This window comes from Pangasianodon hypophthalmus, chromosome 1 (assembly GCF_027358585.1).
Source record: "Pangasianodon hypophthalmus isolate fPanHyp1 chromosome 1, fPanHyp1.pri, whole genome shotgun sequence".
Taxonomy (NCBI): domain Eukaryota; kingdom Metazoa; phylum Chordata; class Actinopteri; order Siluriformes; family Pangasiidae; genus Pangasianodon; species Pangasianodon hypophthalmus.
The window spans coordinates 35,742,694-35,765,968 of record NC_069710.1 but is presented as its reverse complement, the minus strand read 5'-3'; the positions used below and the strand labels follow the sequence as shown (position 1 = coordinate 35,765,968).

The 23,275-nt window shown below is 39.2% G+C and overlaps 1 protein-coding gene across 1 annotated transcript; it reads left to right on the top strand.

The window, feature by feature from the left end:
- Positions 1–290: 290 nt before the first annotated feature.
- Positions 291–21,296, top strand: LOC113524642 (NACHT, LRR and PYD domains-containing protein 12-like). The gene is made up of 12 exons (XM_053235766.1): positions 291–339; positions 559–640; positions 4,813–4,917; positions 5,830–5,946; positions 6,142–6,205; positions 6,445–6,649; positions 6,963–8,727; positions 11,479–11,652; positions 13,751–13,924; positions 18,502–18,681; positions 20,362–20,538; positions 20,987–21,296. Exons 2-12 carry the CDS (start codon positions 600–602, stop codon positions 21,003–21,005), a joined length of 3,021 nt encoding a protein of 1,006 aa, XP_053091741.1. The 5' UTR covers positions 291–339; positions 559–599; the 3' UTR covers positions 21,006–21,296.
- Positions 21,297–23,275: the final 1,979 nt, after the last annotated feature.

Sequence of the window (23,275 nt, the reverse complement as noted above, 5' to 3'; positions counted from 1 at the left end):
GGTCAAAAAGTGCAGGCTATTTGTTGGTACCTCGAATAGTGAAGGCTACAGCTGGGGTAAAGCTTTCTCTTACAAAGCCCCACAATTATGGAACAGCCTTCCACTTAGTGGCAGGGGAAGAGTTTTATGTGTGATAATTACTGAAATGGGCCTAGTTTGAGAACTACCAGAATCAACTGACAACCATGCTCTGTCTCAGTCACGCCCCTCTTTACCAAGCCATGTGTGTGTGTGTGTTTCTTGACTGCACCTCCGACTTTGTCCTCTGTGAACTAAACCTGTTAATCCACATTGAGTGAAAGTGAAAGGATTGTAAAACATTCTCAGGAGAAAATCACAGTAAGTATCTAAATCTAAATCTATAATATGTGAATGTTACGAATCTACACTAGATGAAGCTTTTTTTCTGAAGTTTTAGCTTACACAGTTTACTGTAGGAACTCATTTCCCGGTATGTGATCTGTGTGATGATACAGGGCTAGACTTAACAAAGGCATGTTGGAGTGAAATAAATATGTCTGCTGCAGTGTTTTTCTAAATGTGTGTGTGTGTGTGTAGTTTTATAGGTATAATCTGTAGGAACAGACATAACCTACAAAATGAGTTTTTCTGGGGAACAGGACACAGAGAAAAATGAGAGGTGAGTGAAGGGTGTGTCATGCATAGATGTTCCCACATTCAGCCAAATCAACTTAAGAGTTATGCTATGTGGCACAACGAACTAAAAACTTGGTGGACTCAGGGTGAGATGACTGTTGAGTGTTTTTCTTTTTTTTTTAACCCGTGCCCCACACCATATCAAAAGACAAAACAAAATGAAATGTAACAAAAACTTGGCAGTGTTCCAGCTGTAAGGGAAATGGTTCTGGTTCAGGAAGCACAAGCACTGGAACTGCAAGGTACATACCAGCAATATAGGTGTTTCACTGAAAATTTAGTTTAAATTTAGACTTGGTTTCTGAAGGCTTAGTTCTGAATGGTTTGGCTTCTTGCAATGTCAAAAAAAAACACAGCAAGGCAGTAAGATGTTCAATAATATAGCATTTATTGAAATAGAAAAGGATTAACACAAATTAAGTATTAAGTATAAACCTTATTCTAAATAGAGATAGAAAAAGAAGAGTTGTGTGTGAGAGAGAGAGTGGATAGGAGTGTGTGTGTGTTTGTGTGAGGGAAAGAGAGAGAGCATGTGTGGACATGTGTGTGGACGCACACTGCTCTAGTTCACATATCCATGCGTGTGTTCACATTGAGTTTATAAAAATGAATAAGTAAGTAAGTAATACTTTATTTATAAAGCACTTTTCTAAGCGTAAGGCTAACTGGAGCTTGTTTATTCTCCTACTGGAACATCCAAACAGCAAGTCATTATAATAATCCAACCTAGATGTAATTTTTCTGCACGTGTAGTGACATTATATTTCTTATCTTAGCAATATTTCTGTGATGAAAGAAGGCTATCCTAATAATATTGTAACAGCCCATAGTGATGTTACTATGGGTTTATAGTAGGTTGCAGTTCTACTACAGCTCTCTAGGGACTCCTCCTCTAACTTAACTACAGGTGTAGTAGTAGAGTGAGAGAATTGTTTGTTAGGAGGAAGCATGGCCTTCTTCTTATGCTACCTGCAATGCGGAAGAGTCCAGATTGAGAAACGTTTGTGTTTCAAGCTCAATCAGTAAGGACTCTTGATTTAATATTATTTAAGGTACATATATTAAGAGTGGTTGGAGGTCCCCTCCCTCAAAATATTTTGTAGCAGCCCCTTCTTTGAAAGAGAGGGGGAATGGTTACAATATGGTCCTTGTACAAGTACTTCTGTCTTGTCAGAATTAAGTAGAAGGAAGTTAATAAGCATGCAGTTTCTAATGTCTTTTACACATTCCTCAACTTTATTAAGCTGGTGTCTGTCATCTGGCTTTGCTGAAACATACAGCTGTGTGTCATCAGCGTAACAGTGGAAGCTAATACCATGCTTACGGATAATTTTGCCCAGAGGTAGCATATATAGAGAAAAGAGCAGTGGGCCTAAAACAGAGCCTTACGGGACACCAAACTTTACCTTAGTATGAGAAGAGAAGTCACCATTTACATTTACAAACTGATAACGATCAGTTAAATAAGACCTGAGCCAGGAAAGGGCTGTTCCCTTAATGCCTACTACATTTTCCAGTCTATCAAGGAGAACAGCATGATCAATGGTATCAAAAGCTGCACTAAGGTCAAGCAGCACCATCAAGGAGACACAACCCTGATCAGAGGCCAGTAGTAAGTCATTTACAACTTTTACCAGTGCTGTCTCTGCTATGATGAGGCCTAAATCCTGACTGATACATTTCATGAATGTTATTCCTATGTAAGTGTGAGCATAGCTGCTGTGCTCCAACCTTTTCTAGGACCTTGGAGATAAAGGGGAGGTTTGATATTGGTCTATAGTTAGGCAGCTGACAGGGGTCAAGGTCAGGTTTTTTAATCAAGGGCTTGATAACTGCTAATTTAAAAGATTTAGGTACATAGCCAATGCTAAGGGAAGAATTGATTATCTTTAAAAGAGGTTTGATTGTTTCAGGAATTATCTGTTTGAGGAAACAAGTAGGTAAAGGATCTAGCATACAGGTTGATGATTTTGATGATGAAATTAGTGAAATTAGTTCAGTCTCTTCAAGGGGAGTAAAACATTGTAATTGTTGATCTAATATTATTATATTATCATCTACAGGGTTAGTTATAAAACTGTCCGGTTTTAAATTAATAGTCTGAATTTCTTGCCTGATATTTTCAATTTTACCATTGAAAAAATTCATGAAGTCATCGCTGCTATATAATGATTGTGTGCATGTTTCTGTTGTGGTCTTATTCCTAGTTAATTTTGCTACAGTATTAAATAAGAATCTAGGATTATTTTTGTTACCTTCAATTAGGGTGGAGAGATACACTGATCTAGCAGCACTAAGAGCTTTCTTATAGCTCAAAAGGCTCTCCTCATTTGGAATACTACCGATTTAGTTTGATGCCATTTACATTTTAATTTTTGAGTAGTCTGTTTTAACATGCATGTGTGATCATTATACCAGGGTGCTAGCTTTTTCTCCCTAATTATTTTTCTTTTTAGTGGAGCTCCCTTATCTAGCGAGTTGCAGAACGTTGATTCTAAGCATTCAGTTGCCTGGTCAAGTTCTTTGGGATCAGACGGTGATCCAATCATGGTTGATAACTCTGGGAGATTACTGATAAAACTCTGTGCAGTTGTTGACGTGAACGTACGTTTGACATGGTGACGTGGCAAGGTGCATATACTATGATTAAGACACATTTTAAATGAGATGAGGTAATGATCTGAGATAGCTTCAGACTGTGGACATGAGTTTATATTTTCTATATTTAATCCGAATGTTAGTATTAAATCAAGAGTGTGACCACCACTATGAGTGGGTCCTATTACATTCTGATTAACCCCTACAGAATCTAGAATGGACACAACTGCTGTTCTCAGAGGGTCATCTGCATTATCATAATGAATATTAAAGTCTCCAACAATTAATGCTTTGTCTAAAGAAACAACCAGGTTAGAGATGAAATCCACAAATTTACACAGGAATTCCGAATATGGCCCTGGGGGTCTGTAAATAATAATTAGCAGAATCCACTGGGTAGACTCATTTTTTGTGGCTACGTATGTTATGTTAGTATGAAGAACTTCAAAGGCACTGAATTAATGGCTAGGGTTTTGTGTGATGCTTAGATTATAAATATACTTTTAAATAACTGTGACACCTCCTTCTCTGCCAGTTAGATGTAAGAGATCTAATATTTAACAGTCCTAAAGAAAAAGATATTCATGCTTCTATTTCATCCCAGTTAGACTATTGTAATGCCTTGTATGTTGGGATCAGCCAGTCATCTGTCACACATTTGCAACTCTTTCAAAATGCTGTAGTTTGACAACTTTTGGGTACAAAGAAGAGGAAACCTATTACTCCAGGTTTAGCTTCCCTTCATTGGCTTGAATTAAATTAAATTGGTTGTATCCATATTCTATGTGGGGGTGTATGATTTTTGTGTTTATGTACATTTTTAAGTGTTCTTGTCTAACACAGTCAAGAGCAGTAACTGTTGGAAAATACTTTTATTTTTATGTAGCACTTTTACAGCACCTGTTGTTTAAATGTGCTCTATAAATAAAACTTACTTACTTTGGGAGTCAGGATTCTAATTGAAGCGAGAGTGAATGATTTACTGTTACGCCACTCAGGATCCAATTATAAGGCTTTTCTGCAATTGTTTTTTTTTATGATAGGTTGAACAATTTCCATTGCACCATTCAGGATCCAATTATGATTCTTTTCTATAATTGTTTTTTTATGTTTGTGAAATAAACTTAGACCCTACATTAGCACTCCTTTGTTATCATCAGCTCATTGAAACAGAGTGTCATTTTTGTATCAGATCTGGTGCCAAACCACAATTTCCAGAACACCTTGCCACAGACTATGACTCCCAGCACTCACCAGCACTTTCGCATTCACAGTCACCAGTTTACTGATTGCACATAGCCTCAATCATCACCACACTATATAAGCACACACCAAACACTCAGGGACTGTGAAGTAATGCTCAGTGTATCATTGCCCACATTATTCTGGTTTCTGGTTAGTTAATTTGGCTGCTCTTCTCCTGATCTCCTGCCTGTTTTTGACATCGCTTTTGCATAAAGTTTTGGATTGTTTGCTGAACTTTAATAAACCACTGAAAAGTGTGTACAATGAGAAAAATATATAACGAGATATTTAGTGTGTTTTGGTGTGTTTCAGTCTGCATCGGGGTAAAATATCAGACTCATCTGAACCTAGCTGGGAGTCCATGAAAAGTGACTGGGCAATGGATCGTCCAGTACGCTTCAGAGAAAAATTAAGAAAGTAAGAGTGGAAATACCTTAATCTTAAATGCTGATTATGATGCAGAGGCATTTATTTATATTCTTTCATAATTTTCTTTTTAATAAATATATTTTCATGCAATGATTTCAGTTATTGATTCTTCTATATAGAACATAAATTATAATGCAGGTTTCACATCTGATCAGCCATAACATTAAAACCACTGACAGGTGAAGTGAATAACATTGACTATCTCGTTACAATGACACCTGTCAAGGTGAGGGATATATTAGGCAGCAAGTGAAGAGACAGTTCTCAAAGTTGATGTGTTGGAAGCAGGAAAAATGGGCAAGTGTAAGGATCTGAGTGACTTTGACAACGGCCAGATTGTGATGGCTAGACGACTGGCTCAGAGCATCTCCAAAACAGCAGGTCTTGTGGGGTGTTCCCGGGATGCAGTGGTTAGTACCTACCAAAAGTGGTCCAAGGAAGGACAACCGATGAACCGGCGACAGGGTCATGGACTCCCAAGTCTCACTGATGCGCGTAGGGAGTGAAGGCCTGTCTGGTCGAATCCCACAGAAGAGCTACTGTAGCACAAACTGCTGAAAAACTTCATGCTGGCTCTGATAGAAAGGTGTCGGAACACACAGTGCATCGCAGCTTGCTGACTTGGCCTCCAAATTCCCCAGATCTCAGTCTGATCAAGCATCTGTGCTGGACAAGCAAGTCCGATCCATGGAAGCCCCACTTTGCAACTTACAGGACTTAAAGGATCTGCTGCTAACGTCTTGGTGCCAGCACACCTTCAGAGGTCTTGTGGAGTCCATGCCTTGATGGGTCAGAGCTGTTTTAGCGACACAAGGGGGACCCACACAATATTACGGAGGTGGTTTTAATGTTATGGCTATGGCCCCATTAACATTTGCCTAAAAAAACATTTTGCTCTAGTCTGATACAGGGTAAGAGATCAGACTCACTAGAACCCAGCTCTGTGTCCATGAAAAGTGGTGAGTCAATGGACTGTCCAATATACTTCACAGAAAATGACAGTACTACTAATCTGAGGTCAGTATAATCATATATATATATATATATATATATATATATATATATATATATATATATATATATATATATATATAACAAATTAGCAATATATATTTAATAATAACATGATGGAATTAAGTGTGTATGCATGCAATAGTGTTTTTGTATAGTAAATACATAATATAGTCCTGTAGGTGTTTTATTTGTTCACAGACCCCAAAAGAAGTTTGAAAAACCTAAGATAAACACCAAAAATCTGTTGGAGTCCATATTCAAGGTGAGTTTATGTATAATTTTGTGTGTTTAAATTGTGTCTGATGCATGCCAACAAAATTGGACAACATTGTCAAAGGCTGAAGGTATCAATAATCTAAAGTTTTATCTGTTTGTAGAAGCATTATGAATAATCAGACAGGATAGAAATTTATGGGTGGGGAAAAACAATGATTCTGGATTTAATAGTATAATATGTACATCTAATAAAGGTTTGATATTTTCTTACTTATTTCTCAACAGGAGATGGAGCATAAAGTCATCACTCTGATAAAGAATGAGCTGAAGAGATTTAGGAAGCTCCTGAGTACAGATTACCCAGCATGCCCTGAGAGGGAGGTGGAGGATAAGGAGGATCAGAGCAGTGTCAGAGAGGGAGCACTGAAGATCACACTGCACGTCCTGAAGAACATGAACCACACAGATCTCGCTAACACACTGCAGAACAGTAAGAGCTCATGGGGTTATAACATCACTGTAACTTTAGAGGAAGGAAATTGTATTTCACATTTTAATGGTGCAGTAATATCAGTAATTTGTGATATATACAGTATGACATTGAGTGTAAGAAATATTGGCCAATATGTCTGAACATATCAGTACCTTACAGTTACATAGAGTTCAGTGTCTGCTTGTCATATTGCTGAATATAGGATCATAAATAGGAAATGTACACTGCATTTTCAAAAAGCAGTGAATTTTGTATTGTAGATTGTGAGCATTTAGTAAACAAAAATGTATAACATTATTCTATTTATTAGAACTTGCCTCTGGTAATCGGCAGAAACTAAAATCCAAACTGAGAGAGAAGTTTAAAAGAATTAATGAAGGAATCTCACAGCATGGAAGCTCAGCACTTCTGAATGAGATCTACACAGATCTCTACATCACAGAGGGTTGGAGTGGAGACGTCAATAATGAACATGAGGTGAGACAGATTGAGACAGCGTCCAGGAGACCAGCAACACAGGAGACACCCATCAAATGTAATGAGCTCTTTAAAGACAAGTCCATCAGAAGTGTGCTGACTAAAGGAGTTGCTGGAATTGGAAAAACAGTCTCTGTGCAGAAGTTCATTCTGGACTGGGCCGAAGAAAAAGCAAATCAGGACGTCATCTTCATGTTTCCACTTCCCTTTAGGGAGGTGAATTTGGTGAAGCAGAGACATCTCAGTCTGATGAATCTTCTTCATCACTTTTTTCCAGAAATGAAAGAATTACAATTAATAGACTGTGATGTCCACAAAATAGTGTTGATCCTTGATGGTCTGGATGAGTGTCGACTTCCTCTAAATTTCCAGAACAATGAGAGATTGTGTGATGTGACAGAGTCAGCCTCAGTGGATGTGCTGCTGACAAACCTCATCAAGGGGAATCTGCTTCCCTCTGCTCTCCTCTGGATAACCTCTCGACCAGGAGCAGCCAATCAGATCCCTCCTGAGTGTGTAGACCAGGTAACAGAGGTACGAGGCTTCAGTGATCCTCAGAAAGAGGAGTACTTCAGGAAGAGGATCAGTGATCAGAACCTGGCCAATAAAATCATCACACACATGAAGTCTTCAAGAAGCCTCTACATCATGTGCCACATCCCAGTCTTCTGCTGGATTTCAGCCACTGTTCTAGAGAGAATGTTGGGTGAAACAGAGAGTGGAGAGATCCCTAAAACTCTGACTCAAATGTTCACACACTTCCTGATCTTTCAGATCAAACACAAGGACCAAAAGTACCATCAGAAATGTGACTCTGATCCTCAGCAGACCAGAGAGAGTATCCTGGCGCTGGGAAAACTGGCTTTCCAACAGCTGGAGAAAGGAAACCTGATCTTCTATGAGGAAGACCTGAGAGAGTGTGGCATTGATGTCAGAGAAGTGTCAGTGTACTCAGGAGTGTGCACCCAGATCTTCAGAGAGGAGTTTGGGCTTCACCTGGGGAAGGTGTTCAGCTTTGTACATCTGAGTGTTCAGGAGTTTCTGGCTGCTTTGTACACATTTCTCTCTTTCATCAGCAGAAATGTAACAGAACAACAAACTACTGATCTTTTAACCAAATCAAACATGTCTGATTTCCTGAGGAGTGCAGTGGACAAGGCCTTACAGAGTGAGAATGGACACCTGGACCTTTTCCTTCGCTTCCTTCTGGGTCTCTCACTGGAGTCCAATCAGACTCTCTTACGAGACATACTGCCCCAGACAGGAAGCAGGTTTCACAGCAAACAGGAAACAGTTGAGTACATCAAGGAGAAGATCAGGCAGAATCCATCTTCAGAGAAATCCATCAATCTGTTTCACTGTCTGAATGAACTGAATGATCATTCTCTAGTGCAGGAAGTACAACAGTACATGAACAGAAGAAGAGATTCATGGTGTCTCAGTGGAGCCAGTCTCTCTCCTGCTCAGTGGTCAGCTCTGGTGTTTATCTTGCTGAACTCAGAAGAGAATCTGGATGAGTTTGATTTGAGTAAATATTGCAGATCAGATGAAGGTCTTCTGAGGCTGCTGCCAGTGGTCAAAGCATCCAGAAAAGCTGTGTGAGTAATTTTATTTTATATCTAACAAAAAGGCTTTACATCTAACAAAAGTTACAATTTGGCATTTATCATGTTATATATCTCTCATGAAATGTATTAATTGCAGGTGTAGATTGAAGAATATAGAATGGATACTGTATTTAATAATTTTTACAATGAGAAACCATGCCAAGTGGTCACTCTGTGTGCATGGCAACTGAACTCAGTGTTATCCTGTCTGTCATTGACCTTCTTCTTTTTTCATTTTTAATTTATTTTTATCTCTGTATAAGAGTGTTATTGGTATATTTAAAGCTTTCCATGAATGGTTTCTTTTGTCCTGCTGGTATAGATTATCTAGATGTTGAAACACTGTCTCTGGTGGTTAGGAGTGGTGAAATAGTATCTTATGTTAAGTATGTAACTATGTTCTATGTATTCCAGATTAACCTCTAGGGACAGTACGTCAATATCTGGACCCCTTCTTGTGTTTATATGCACAAATCACCAGGTGACCATATGACACTATAAAATGCAGTCAATAATGGCTAACATGAAACAGATGCAATTGTCCTGCTGTAGAAGATGGTGAGGATGGGAAAGGGGATGTTAGCTCACATCAACCTCCACAGGAAGTGGAGACAATAGTGGGCCTTCTTGGCTAGGTGTTGTGAGTCCAGGAGAGGTCCTCCAAGTAACTTGGAGCTTTTGACTGATTGATTGATTATAGTAAGTAAGTAAGTAAGTTTTATTTATAAAGCACATTTAAATTCAGCATTACACTGACCAAAGTGCTGAACAAAACCAGGGGGGGGGGGGGTCAGACCTAGCATGCTCAGCATTTCTATTAGTTGTCATGGGATGATTGGGTTGAATACTGAACTGAAGTCTATGAACAGCATCCTACATATAATTGTCAGTTTTTGGGATAGATGGATGTCATTATGTAATGGGTCCAGTGTGGTGGGAAGACTGCTCTTAATGTGTTTCATGACTAGCCAGTCAAAATATATGATGACAAATTTGAGTGCAATGTCTCAATCTGTGTGCTCAAAACAGTCCTGAAGTCATGAGATGACTGCCTCAGAACAGTTTCTTACCTGTTTCAGAAATGATTTGTATGCTTCAAAAGTGGTCTGCATGCTGGGATTAGCATAACAGATATGTGGTCCAAACAGCTGAGGTGGGGGTGGGGTGCAGCCTTGTAAGCACTGTGAAAGTTGGCGTAAACAAGGACTAGTTTTTTTGTTTCCTGAGTCATGAAATCAACATCCTAGTAGATTTTTAGCACCACTGATTTCAGGTTGCATGGTTTGTCCACAAAGAAACAATGAAAAATCCATTGGGGTGAGCTGTCTGTAGGTTATCAACATGTAGATGGCAGCATCTAGATGGTGATCATCTAGATAATCTATACCAGCAGGTCATGTGGAACCAACTCACCCTGACTGGAAGGGTGTTCAGAAATAATCATCACACTCACTGTACTGTTGGATGATGTTGATCTTATAAGACCTGGTGTCTCATGTATCAATCATGCATATGCGTAACTTTGTGTGTAAAAACGTTTGTAAAGGAATTGGATTTTACACCCCTGCAGTCATCAGATGCCACTAAAAAAAAGCTTTTGTCCAGAACTGTCTCATCAGCAGCCCTTGTCTTTCATAATGATCCATGGGATGGGGGAGTGTCCACTGGAAGTCATGTGTGGAAGTTGTTTATTGTCAGCATATTTGTTGATTTAAGTTCCAAGACCAGTGGATCTTATGTGGGTGCCTAGCCGATAGGCCAAGTTGTGGCTATTCAAAATTGCCATCTTTGTGCCTGAGCATAGGGCTTCATCTGGTGAAGCCACCAGTGATGTGCTGTGAGTACTGATGGAAGGTATACTGGTAGGCCAAGCTGCTTGTAAGCATGCACCAAGAGATCAGGTGCAGTGCAGCAGGGAACATTGAGCAACGGACTGTTTTCAGCCTGCCAGCAGCCTCTGTAGCTGGTAAAGGCTAAATCTCGTTCACTACCAAATACTGTTGCAGCCAAAATGCATCTCAAAGTTCAGCTGTTGGTTCAAAATGTCTGCGAGATGTTGCTATCAACATAGTGTGCTTTGAGAGAGCCATTGACTGTTTTATTGGTGTCACTTCATAATTAATGTAGAGAATGTCTGGACTAAAGACAGTTGCTCTGATACAGTCAGTATGGAGATGGCTGACACATCCCTGGCCACCATAGAGTCTACACCTTGGCTGCCCGAGAAGGAATTCTGTAGAATGGCTCATAATCTCTCTAAGCTGAAGCTGTATATGTAGGGGAAACCATCTTATTTTTGTTGTTAACCACAAAAAGCATGCTACCATTAGGGGAAAACCCACTGTACTAGTAAAGTGGCTTTGCAGAAATAATGGATTAGGAGTGATTAAGAGAACTGGCTCTTGCTATACTAAGCACTCTACCAACAGACACAAGATGTTCTCATTCACTGCATCTACCATCCACCTGCCTACTTAAGAACGCTATTCTGAAGGCAACCCACATGGCAGTTTGCTGCATCTGCCATCCACCTGCCTACTTAAGAGCATTATTCTGAAGGCAACCCATACATCAGTTGCTGACTCATGACTGTGTTGTTACAGTTCAAATCACATCATCAAGTTTGCTGACAGCACTACAGTTGTGGGCCTCGTCAACAACAGTTATGTCAGGAGGCTTTTGTTTGCATGTTACAAGTTTTTGAGATGTCACAATACAAAAGTATTATAATTTTACTACTAGGCTATGGAAATGTGACCTCACAGAGGAAAGCTGTAGAGCTCTGTCTTCAGTTCTCAGTGCAAACTCCTCCAGTCTGAGAGAACTGGACCTGAGTAAGAATAACCTGCAGGATTCAGGAGTGAAGCTGCTCTCTGCTGGACTGGAGAATCCACACTGTACACTGGAGATACTGAGGTCAGATCATCACTTTCATATTTTGTTGTAAAATGTAGAACAACAAGCCTGCTGTATAACAACGGTATATTACACGTTTTATAATGTGACATAATCCTACACAATTTCCCATTTAAATAATTTTACATTTAAAGTTAAAATAATGTTTTTAAGATCCAGTCAAATATTTCATTCTGTACTAATGTTGGGATGGTTGATATTCTAGTTAAACTTCATATAGACTAAAATATTTTGATTTGATTTATTTGTGATGCATTCTGGGTACATTTGACTAATTATAGCACATGTACTGCCCCTATGAATGCACTGTGGAATTAAATAAATTTTGGCATGTCCTAGAAAATGAATGAATCCCAAAAAAGTTTATGTTTAAAACAAGGGGTTAATTTAAGAAATAATGTTTCACCTCCTGCTTACAGAGATTTATTTTAAATAGTTTGTAACATAGTTGTCTATATATTACATAATAGGGAAAATTTGAGAAAGGTTTGAGGAAAAATGCAGCTTCCTTTGTATTAAAATAATGTATGTAAATAATGCGCTTGGATTTAATTTCATTACAGAACTGCAGTTTTACACTAAAGTAAAAAAAAGTTAAATTAATCAGTAAAGGACCGTGTACAAATTAGGAATGTGTCATGCCATTGCATTTATTTTCAATACAATCTCAAGTAATCCTACACTGCAAAAATTATATCTTAGCAAGTAAAGATATCTTAAATAAAGGAAAAGTTATCTAATTAATTAGTTTTTAAAAGAAAACATCTGGGTCCAATATATCGACACTTCAGTATTGATCCATCTATGCTTAGTGTAAATGTTCTCCAGAATATCTTTCCCCAGAGCTGCTGAACACATTGAATAAAAGACAATGAGTAAAAATAAAGATACATTATATGGCCATAAGTATGTATATCACTGAGCATCACATTCATATGTGCTTGTTGAACATCCAATTCCAGATTTATTCCCCGTGTGTTTGCTGTTATAATGAGCTCCACTCTTCTGGGAAGCTTTCCACTAGATGTTGGAGCGTGGCTGTGGGGATTTGTGTTCATTCAGCTACAAGAGCATTAGTGAGGTCAGGCGCTGATGTTGGGATGTCGAGGAGGTCTGGGGTTCAGTCGGTGTTCCAGTTCATCCCAAAGGTGTTCAGTGGGGTTGAGGTCAGGGCTCTGTGCAGGACACTCGAGTTCTTCCTCTCCAACCTTCACACTCCATGTCTTCATGGAGCTCGTTTTGTGCACAGGGGCATTGTCATGCTGGAACAGGTTTGAGTCTCTTAGTTCCAGTGAAGGGAAACTGTAATGCTACAGCACACAGATAGAAGACCTTCTATACAATTGTGTGCTTCCAACTTTGTGGTAACAATTGGGGGAAGAACCACATATGGGTTTGATGGTCAGGGGTGCACATACTTTTGGAATTATGGTCTAGCTGGATCACTTAAAACATTAGCACAACTTTCACAGACATGACAGGAGATGCTACAATTTAACTAAAACCACACAGAGAAATCTAGAACCACAACAAGGAATCTAGAAGTACAACAAGTATTATAAAATCATATTGAGGAATCTACAACAGCACTGAGGAGTATAGAACCACACAGATGAATCTAGAACCATACTGAAGAAAAGAGAACCACACAGAGGAATCTACAACATCACTGAGGACCTTAGAGCCACATCAAAAATTCTAGAATTGCCTTAAAGAATCTAGAACCACACTGAGGAATATAGAACTGCGTTGATGAAAACATAAGTGACTCCAGAACCACACAATGGAATTTATAACTGCACTGAGCAAAATAGAATACACTTAGGGTCCTACAACAACATTGAGGAATATAGAACCAGGAGGATCTATAGATCCTATATAGGATCTATAGATCTATATAGGATCTTTAGAACGACACCAAGAATTTGAGGACCAACCCGAGGTCCATGTCAGGGGAGACATACTTTTTTCAGAGCAGATTATCACCATCTCTGACACAAATTAAACTGTTTAAAAACACACACACAGATATCAGTGTCGGTGTTCTTATACAGTATATCATTTCTCTTATCTCATTCTCTTATTGTTTCTCTCTCAGACTGCGTGGGTGTAATCTGACAGAGGAAAGCTGTAGAGCTCTGTCCTCAGTTCTCAGCTCAAAATCTTCCAGTCTGAGAGAACTGGACCTGAGTGAGAATAAACTGCAGGATTCAGGAGTGAAGCTGCTCTCTGCTGGACTGGAGAATCCACACTGTACACTGGAGACACTGAGGTCAGATCAGCACTTTCACATTTAATTTTAATTATTCTATTGTCACCATTATTGTATAAATGTAGTAATAGAAAAATATAAAACAACAATCAAATTTAGGTATATTAGAATGAGATTTTTTTTTAACTGACTCTACAGAAATCAACTAAGTAAATTTAGATTTAGTTTTTAAAAAAGTAAAAAGTCTAAAAACTCATAATTGATAAGTCCCATTCTTTTGGCAATCTAAATTAGAACTAATATTTAATACTAGAGCTCACAAGTAATGTTAAACAGGCTAACATTACCTGTGTTAATTTAAAATATTTTGTTAATTTAAATCCACCTTTATATCTTTGGGAGGTCTCAATATCTTTGGGAGGTCTCACAGTTAAAATGGAAGCTTAGATCAAGTTGTTATTACAAAAAAAGATGGAAAAGTTGATTAAAACAACTGCAAAGCTTTGAATGTTCCTAAGAACATTGTGAAATCCATTATAACAAAGAGGGAAAAATATATGGCACAACCCAGACACTATCAAGATCAGGCCAAACTGCTCAGGCAAGAAGGATAATTGTCAGATAATAGTCCAAGAGTCCAGCTACAGAGCTCACTGGCTGAAATAGGAGACCCTGTCCAGACATTAACAATATCAACAATATTATTAGCTCTTCATAGATCAAGCCTCTATGGGAGCTTGACCAGAAGGAAGCCATTTCTGAGGGATATGTTAGAAAATCTGAGAGCTTTTGGAAAAAGAATTTGTGGTCTGATGAGAGTAAATTTGAGCCATTTGTTCTAAAGCCAATGCATAATGTTTGGTGCAAACCAAATACATCCCAACACCGAGGTAATGCCATTACTGTGATGAAGTTGGCAGTTTGGCTGTGATGAAGCACGATGATGGTAGCATCATGCTTTTCTCAGCAGGAGTAACCAGAAAGCTTGTTGCCACCAAGGGCAACATGGATAGATCCAAATATAAGCAAACTCTTGAGGAGAATCTGTTCCAGTCAACCAGACATCCTCATTGAGGGTGAAAATATATGTTCCAGCAGGATTATGAGCTAAATAATATGGCAAAAACTACAAAGGAATGGCTTGAAAAAAAAGAAGGTTTGTGTTTTGGAATGGCAAATTCTAAGTCTTTTATGTTCCGCCATGTCTACTTCTATCAAAAGGTGCAGGCTCTTTGTTGGTACCTCAAATACTAGAAGGCTAAAGCAGGGAGCATGTACAAAAGCAGGAACTAATTTTTTATGCATCGTGTAGTGACATTACATTTCTTATCTTAGCAATATTTCTGAGATCAAAGAAAGCTATCCTAGTTACATTATCTACATGAGCTTCAAATGAAAGACTAGAGTCAATAATCATCCAGTGTTATTATGTAATCAGAAAGCTTACTTCTAGCTGCATGTGGTCCTAGTACAAGTACTTCTGTTTTGTCAGAATTAAATAAAAGGAAGTTAATAAGCATCCAGTTTCTAATGTCTTTTACACATTCCTCAACTTTATTAATCTGGTGTCTGTCATCTGGCTTTGCTGAAACATACAGCTGTGTGTCATCAGCGTAACAGTGGAAGCTAATACCATGCTTACGGATAATTTTGCCCAGAGGTAGCATATATAGAGAAAAGAGCAGCGGGCCTAAAACAGAGCCTTGCGGGACACCAAACTTTACCTTAGCATGAGAAGAGAAGTCACCATTTACGTTTACAAACTGATAACAATCAGTCAAATAAGACCTGAGCCAGGAGAGGGCCGTTCCCTTAATGCCTACTACATTTTCCAGTCTATTGAGGAGAACTGCATGATCAATGGTATCAAAAGCTGCACTAAGGTCAAGCAACACAAGCAAGGAGACACAACCCTGATCAGAGGCCAGTAGTAAGTCATTTACCACTTTAACCAGCGCTGTCTCTGTGCTATGATGGCCTTTATTGGCCTATAGTTGGACAATTGACAGGGATTGAGGTCTGTTTTTTTTAAATCATGGGTTTGATAACTGCTAATTTAAAAGATTTAGGTACATAGCCAGTGCTAAGGGAAGAATGAATTATAGCATCTGTTTAAAGAAACATGTAGGTAAGGTATCTAGTACACAATTTGATGATTAGGAAATTAGTGAAAATAGTATAGTTTCTCAAAGAGCAGTAAAACATTATAATTGCTGATCTGATATGGTTATATTGTTATCTACAGGGTTAGTTATCAAATTGTATGGCTTTAAATTTATAGTTTGAATTTTTTGCCTTATAAATCTGAATCTAATAGAGCACCTTCAGGAAGTGGTAGAATCGGAGATTCTCAGCATGAATGTGCTGCTGACAAATTTGCTGCAATTATGTGATGCAATCATGTCAACAAGAACCACAATCTCAAAGCAATGTTTCCAACACCTCATGAAACCCACGTCATGTAGAACTGAGGCTTTTTAGAGCATGGTGGTGGGATTTGTATGATGTTACAATACATCTAATAATGTATTGTAGGTTATTCTTATACTAATGCTGTGTCAAGAGAACTCCAGACCAATTTCAAACAGACCAAGGATTGGTTCTCTGGACTGGAAAACAGCTGTCACACTTTACCAAAAATACCTAACACTTAAGGCAAATGGTTCCAAATCCAAAAAAAAGCAAGTTTGAAACTTTTTTTTCGAGTTCATTGTGTTTGTTTTGACCTCAGCCTGTTCTTTGATTTCCCCAGTTAGTGTAGTCTTATTTAGTCTGTTTTTTGATTGCCTGACCTCAATGCCTATCTTTTGTTCTATATAGCCACTTATGAGAATGATGGCATTTTGTAAGACAACCATGAAAAAATAAAATAAAGACCTGGCATTTAATAAGCTAGTCTCAGTGATAACAGATGCTCTGTTACTTTCATCAAGCACATCCATTTACAGCTTGTCCACATTTACTAAGGGCTGCTTTTGAGATATTGCTTGTATAATTTAAAAGACATGTACAGTACTTGGTTTCTATTAAACACAAATTCTACTGGATCCAAATGCACAGACTAAAACTGAGCTTTATTGAAGGAAATGGTTTGTTCTGTGTAGGAGTACAGCCCAAGAGCCATCACTCATTAAAATGTAAGAGCTAAAGTATAATAATAATGTATGGTATTTAGTTAGCATGTGAGCAAAACATTAAGTTTGTACCTCGAATAATGCGGGCTACAGCTGGGGGTAGAGCTTTCTCATACAAAGCCCCACAGTTATGGAACAGCCTTCCACTTAGTGTGCGGGGCTCAGACACAGTCTCAGTGTTTAAGTCTAGGCTGAAAACATATTTGTTTAGTCAAGCCTTTTGTGAATAGTTTTCTTAGGTACAGGGGCAGGTCTGGAGGGTTTCACAGGCATAGAGTGTTGTGGTGAAATGGGATGTTTGGATGCTGTCGCCCCCCCACTCTCACACGTTCACTCAGGTTTGTCGACGGTGGAGTGGCTGGCTGCCTTATGTCCCAGGGTGCCCTCATGTCTGTGTTAGCTTCTGGCTCTCCCTTTCAGTTATGCTGTCATAGCTAGTCTTGCCGGAGTCCCTGCTTGCACTCTGCATGCAAAGTACATCGTGCTTAACCATTAGAGGACAAAAGCTCACCTAACAATCTCTTCCTTTCTCTCCATCTCTCTCTCTCCCTCACTCTCTGTCGAGCTACACATGCTACTTCTGAGATGCCAGTGATGCCAGTGATCCTGACCCCTTCTGCTCCTCCTCGCTGCCTGACCCATCCTGATGCCCTACTTCTGGTTGGAGTTCTCATCGGTTGAGTTCGCTCGCTGCTGCTGGGGATGGCCCCATATGGACTGCCTGAAGAACTGTTTGGATTGCTGGGGATGGTGCCACCTGGGGGCTGTGGAGATGGCTTGGGGATCACATATGGGGAGCTGTACTGTAATGGCTTGGGACTGCGATTGCTGTAGTGGCTTTGGGGCTGCAGTTGCCACGAGCAGCTTCGTACTCAGGACTCCATCAGTGGACAGTGGATAGATTTTAACCAGCCGGACCTCTTGCAAATACTGTGATGAATTTATTGGTTGCACAATTGCACTATTTGTCCATATAGTACACAATAGAAGGGATTTATTTATAATTGCACTATCCGTTGCACCCAGATGAGGATGGGTTCCCTTTTGAGCCTGGTTCCTCTCAAGGTTTCTTCCTCATATCATCTCGGGGAGTTTTTCCTTGCCACCGTCTCCACTGGCTTGCTCATTAGGGATAAATTCACAGTGATTAATTTAAATATTTACAATATATTTTTGTGAATCCATTTATTTCTGTAAAGCTGCTTTGTGACAATGTCCATTGTTAAAAGCGCTATACAAATAAAATTGAATTGAATTGAAATTGAATTAAGCTATGAAGCACTACTAAATAAGTTTATGTGTATATGTGTTGGTTATTTTCTATTTCAGTCCTGCCTAAGTATGTGAATAACTTTCCTAATTTCTAAGATTGTTTGGTCATTTATTACCCTTATTTTTAACCATGTTTGGCTTTATACATATTGGCCTCGTACATTATTAGCTGATACAGATCACACACACCTTCAAACATCAGTGTTTGCATAATCATCTTTTCTCTCCTAGGCTGCATGTGTGTAATCTCACAGAGGAAAGCTGTACAACTCTGTCCTCAGTTCTCAGCTCAAAAAGAACTGGACCCAGTCTGAGAGAACTGGACCTGAGTAACAATAACCTGCAAAATTCAGGAGTCAAGCTGCTCTCTGCTGGACTGGAGAATCCACACTGTACACTGGAGAAACTGAGGTCAGATCAGCACTTACATATTGTGGATCCTGCTTTTCAGTCATATGGAAGATTAAATATTTTCTCACCTGCACAATTTTAATGAAGCAGCAAGAACTGCTATAGATATCCATTCAGCCTAAATCTGCTTTCTGTATTTACATGATTAAAAGTGACAAACAATGAGATAGACATGCAGCATGCTCGATCTACTCACATTTTTACCAGTTTTGGGGAAGCAACTTACAATTGTAACATCAAGCTATAACCAAACCACCATTTTGATAAACTAGTCAAGTTTATTGTCATGTGCATAAACAATGCTTTAAGCATCTCCATACAATGAAATTGTCGTGCTACAGTTGCAATCTCCTACCCAGACACAGTGCAAAAATGATAATGAACTCTTACATAGTACAAAAAGTAGCAACCTGTAAACACTGAACACAGACAAAAAGATTGTGCAAGATTGTTAATGTGCTCTAAGCAAGTGAAAATAATAATAAACTGTAAACATTGTAAGCATTTTATGCAGTCAGAAAGTGACATAGTGGGGTGATACTGCACATAAAGTACTCTAAATGATTAATGTACTCTAAGCAAGTAGAAACAATAATAAACTGTAAAACACTGTAAGCAGTCAAAAGTGAAATAGTGGGAGATATTGCACATACAGTACAAGGACAATCAGAGTCTGATATCAGTTAGCTACACTAAGATAAAAGCACTATAAAAGCATTACTTTTTGCTACTGAGGAAAAACAACTGTGACCTTTTCATTTATGCAGGTAATCTATTGCACAAAATAAATTGTACTGAATATGCATTATACAGGGTATGCTATAACAGAGATTTTGCTTTTCTACTTGTAAACCACCATTAGTAAGGCGCAGTTAACGTTTGTATTTGCAAACTGCTCTTAGCAGGTCTACATGGTGAGGCATTGGGTAGCGTTGCCACATCCATGATACCATCCTGAGCTCAGGCATCCCATCTAGGGTGTATTCCCACCTCATGCCCTGTGTTCCCAGCACAGGCTCCAGAACCACTGTGACCCTTACTTGGATAAAAAAAAATGGCTGTCTAAATGCTATCTAATAGGCTAAATACCTGAGATTAACTGTCACAGTCTGTTTAAACAGTTAGTTACTTTGATAATTCACTGCTCCAATCCATGATCATCGCTCATGACAACGATAACAAGCTTCTCACATTTGTGTCCTTAAATTTGTTGCACAAATTACACAGGTTTTAAATAAAAGTATTATAAATAACCCTATATATAAAACCTTACACAGGTTATAATAAACATGTATCCGTTGCCATGTGAATATTTTACTAATAAACATTGATAAATTTGATAAATATGGCCACAGATGTAGTCTTACAATAGTCTTGTTTTTATCACTAGTAGAATGCATCCTTTGCTCTGAGTGATAATTAGAAATATTGAACTTGGTACTGGCTGGATGCAACAGTTTGCAGATTATGTGTCTGTGTCTGAATCAAAAATAGCCTTGAATTATATGAAGAGAGAGCAAGATAAAATGCTACATGGTACTTTATGAAAAAAAAAAAAAAGTGGTCATTGTTTTGAATATAGCTCAGCTACTGCCATACTACTAAAAATGTAGTTAGTAGTTAGTAATTAGTGTGTGTTGATCTGTAAATGTGAGGAGTTTTTGTTTCTTCTCTCTGCAGTCTGTGTAACTGCAGTATTACAGGTGAAGGTTGTGCTGCTCTGGTTTCAGCTCTGAGGTCAAACACCTCATCACACCTGAGAAAACTGAATCTGAACTATAATAATCCAGGAGAATCAGGAGTGAAGCTGCTCTCTGATCTACTGAAGGATCCACACTGTAAACTGGAGAAAATACAGTGAGTTACTGACTGAAACACACACACGCACACACACACACACACACACACACACACGCACACACACACACGTACACACAGGCTCACGAAGAGTTTTGTATGTGTGTTCAGGGTATTTTTAGGAATATTGAGGTAGTTCTTAGCAGCATTAAATAATTTATGTAATGTGATGTATGCATCATTGCATTATTTCCTCTTAACCAACTTGTAGAGTATTTATTTATTTTTATAGGTTTGTATGAATGTGAGCATTTTAGTACTTACATAGTTTAATCATTTCTGTTTATTTTATAGTTTAATGTATCTGGAGCTGTTGTACATTCAGAACAGCTTGAAGTTTCTGCACTCACATTCACACATGGTGTTTACACTGATTTTTCTTGTGAAGACTTTAACGACTAACTCTGATAAGCATATTATCATTTTGACCTTTACTCTTTCTTTATAGGTTCAAGACATTATTATGACCTATTCCAAGTCTCACACACATGATCATGTGGATAAAGTGTTTTGAAGACCCACTGGGAGAGCTGAAACTGATGTATTTCTTTGTCAAATAGGGATTATGATAAAGTTACAGATTTTGCTTTTATTTGTTCTGGTTAAATAGATAGTGTACAATATGCCAGGATTTTATTATGTCTTTGTTTGTAAACATGAAAAGCTGAGATAACCTAAGTAGAGCTACATATGTTTAATCTCAGTAATTAAACAACTTCTATTAATTTTTTTTTTAAAAAAGAACAACATACAGTAAATCCTGATTGTGTCATTTAATAAAACAGTTTGTATAGTTGTTGGTGTTTGTCCATTTATGTGTATTATTAATGTACACTCAGTGTCCACTTTATAAGGAACACCTGTACACCTGCTCATTTATGCACTTATGCAGTCTAATCAGCCAAACGTGTGGCGGCAACAAAATGCAAAAAAATCAAACAGGTGCAGGTCAAGAGCTTCAGTTAATGTTCACATCAAACATCAGAATGAAGAAAAAGTGTGATCTCTGTGACTTTAATCATGGCATGGTTGCTGGTACCAGATGGGCTGGTTTCAGTTTTTCAGAAACTGCTGATCTCCTGAGATTTTCACACACAACAGTCTCTAGAGTTTACACAGAATGGTGTGAAAAACAAAAAACATCCTGTGAGCTGAGAGTCTGCAGGCTGAAACACCTTGTTGATGAGAGAACAGAGGAGAATGGCCAGATGGGTCTGAGCTGACAGGAAGTCTATAATCAGTCTTTACAACCATGGTGAGCAGAAAAGCATCTCAGCATGCACAACACATCAAACCTTGAGGTGGATGAGCTACAACAGCAGAAGACCACATCAGGTTCCACTCCTGTCAGCCAAGAACAAGAATCTGAGGCTCTCAGGGGTACAGACTCACCCAAACTGGACAGCTGAAGACTAGAAACAGACCAAGTGATTTTTTTTTCTAATCTTCAACTGCCCATCCAACCTGTTTTTCCTGGATGCTGCTGTGCAGTCCCTGCAGTGGATGAAGTAGCTGGATACCCAAATCTGGTGTGCTGTCTGCTGGCCAGGTTTCTGTAAAAACAAGACAGTCTCTTATTTCATGCTGCAATGTGATCCTGGTCCTGAGTCGTCCAGCTTGTTTTCAAGGGAGCGAAAATTTGCTAACAGTAAGTAGTAGTAGTGATCGTACTGCCCTAGCATTTAGCCTAGCATGTAGCCTATCTCTCTTGTCACACTTCCACTTTGGGAATAATTTGGGGCTGGGATATATTAGGCAGCAAGTGAACAGTCAGTTCTCGAAGTTGATGTGTTGGAAGCAAGAAAAATGGGCAAGCATAAAGTCTGAGTGACTTTGACAAGAGCCAAATTGTGATGGCTAGATGACTGGGTCAGAGCATCTCCAAAACGGCAGGTCTTGTGGGGTGTTCCCGGTATGCAGTGGTTAGTACCTACCAAAAGTGGTCCAAGGAAGGACAACCAGTGAACCAGCGACAGGTTCATGGGCTCCCAAGGCTCACTGTGTGTGTGGGGAGTGAAGGCCCGTCTGGTCCGATCCCACAGAAGAGCTACTGTAGCACAAATTGCTGAAAAAGTTAATGCTGGCTCTGATAGAAAGGTGTCAGAACACATTGCAGTGCAGCTTGCTGTGTATGGAGCTGCGTAGCTCCAGACCGGTCAGAGTGCCCATGCTGACCCCTGTCCACTGCCATCATGTGGACGGCCGGGTGTGTGTGCGTCGCTTACCTGGGGAAGAGATGGCACCAGGATGCACTATGGGAAGAAGGCAAGCTGGCAGAGGCAGTGTGATGCTCTGGGCAATGTTCTGCTGGGAAACCTCGGGTCCTGGCCTTCATGTGGATGTTACTTTGACACATACCACCTACCTAAACATTGCTGCAGACCAGGTACACCCCTTCATGGCAACGGTATTCCCTAATGGCAGTGGCCTCATTCAGCAGGATGATGCTCCCTGCCACACTGCAGAAACTGTTCAGGAATGGTTTGAGGAACATGACAAAGAGTTCAAGGTGTTGCCTTGGCCTCCAAATTCTCCAGATCTCAATCCAATCGAGCATCTGTGGGGTGTGCAGGACAAACAAGTCCGATCCATGGAGGCCCCACCTCGCAACATACAGGACTTAAAGGATCTGCTGCTAACGTCTTGGTGCCAGAAACCACAGCACACCTTCAGAGGTCTTGTGGAGTCCATGCCTCGATGCGTCGGAGCTGTTTTAATGGCACAAGGATAACTACAC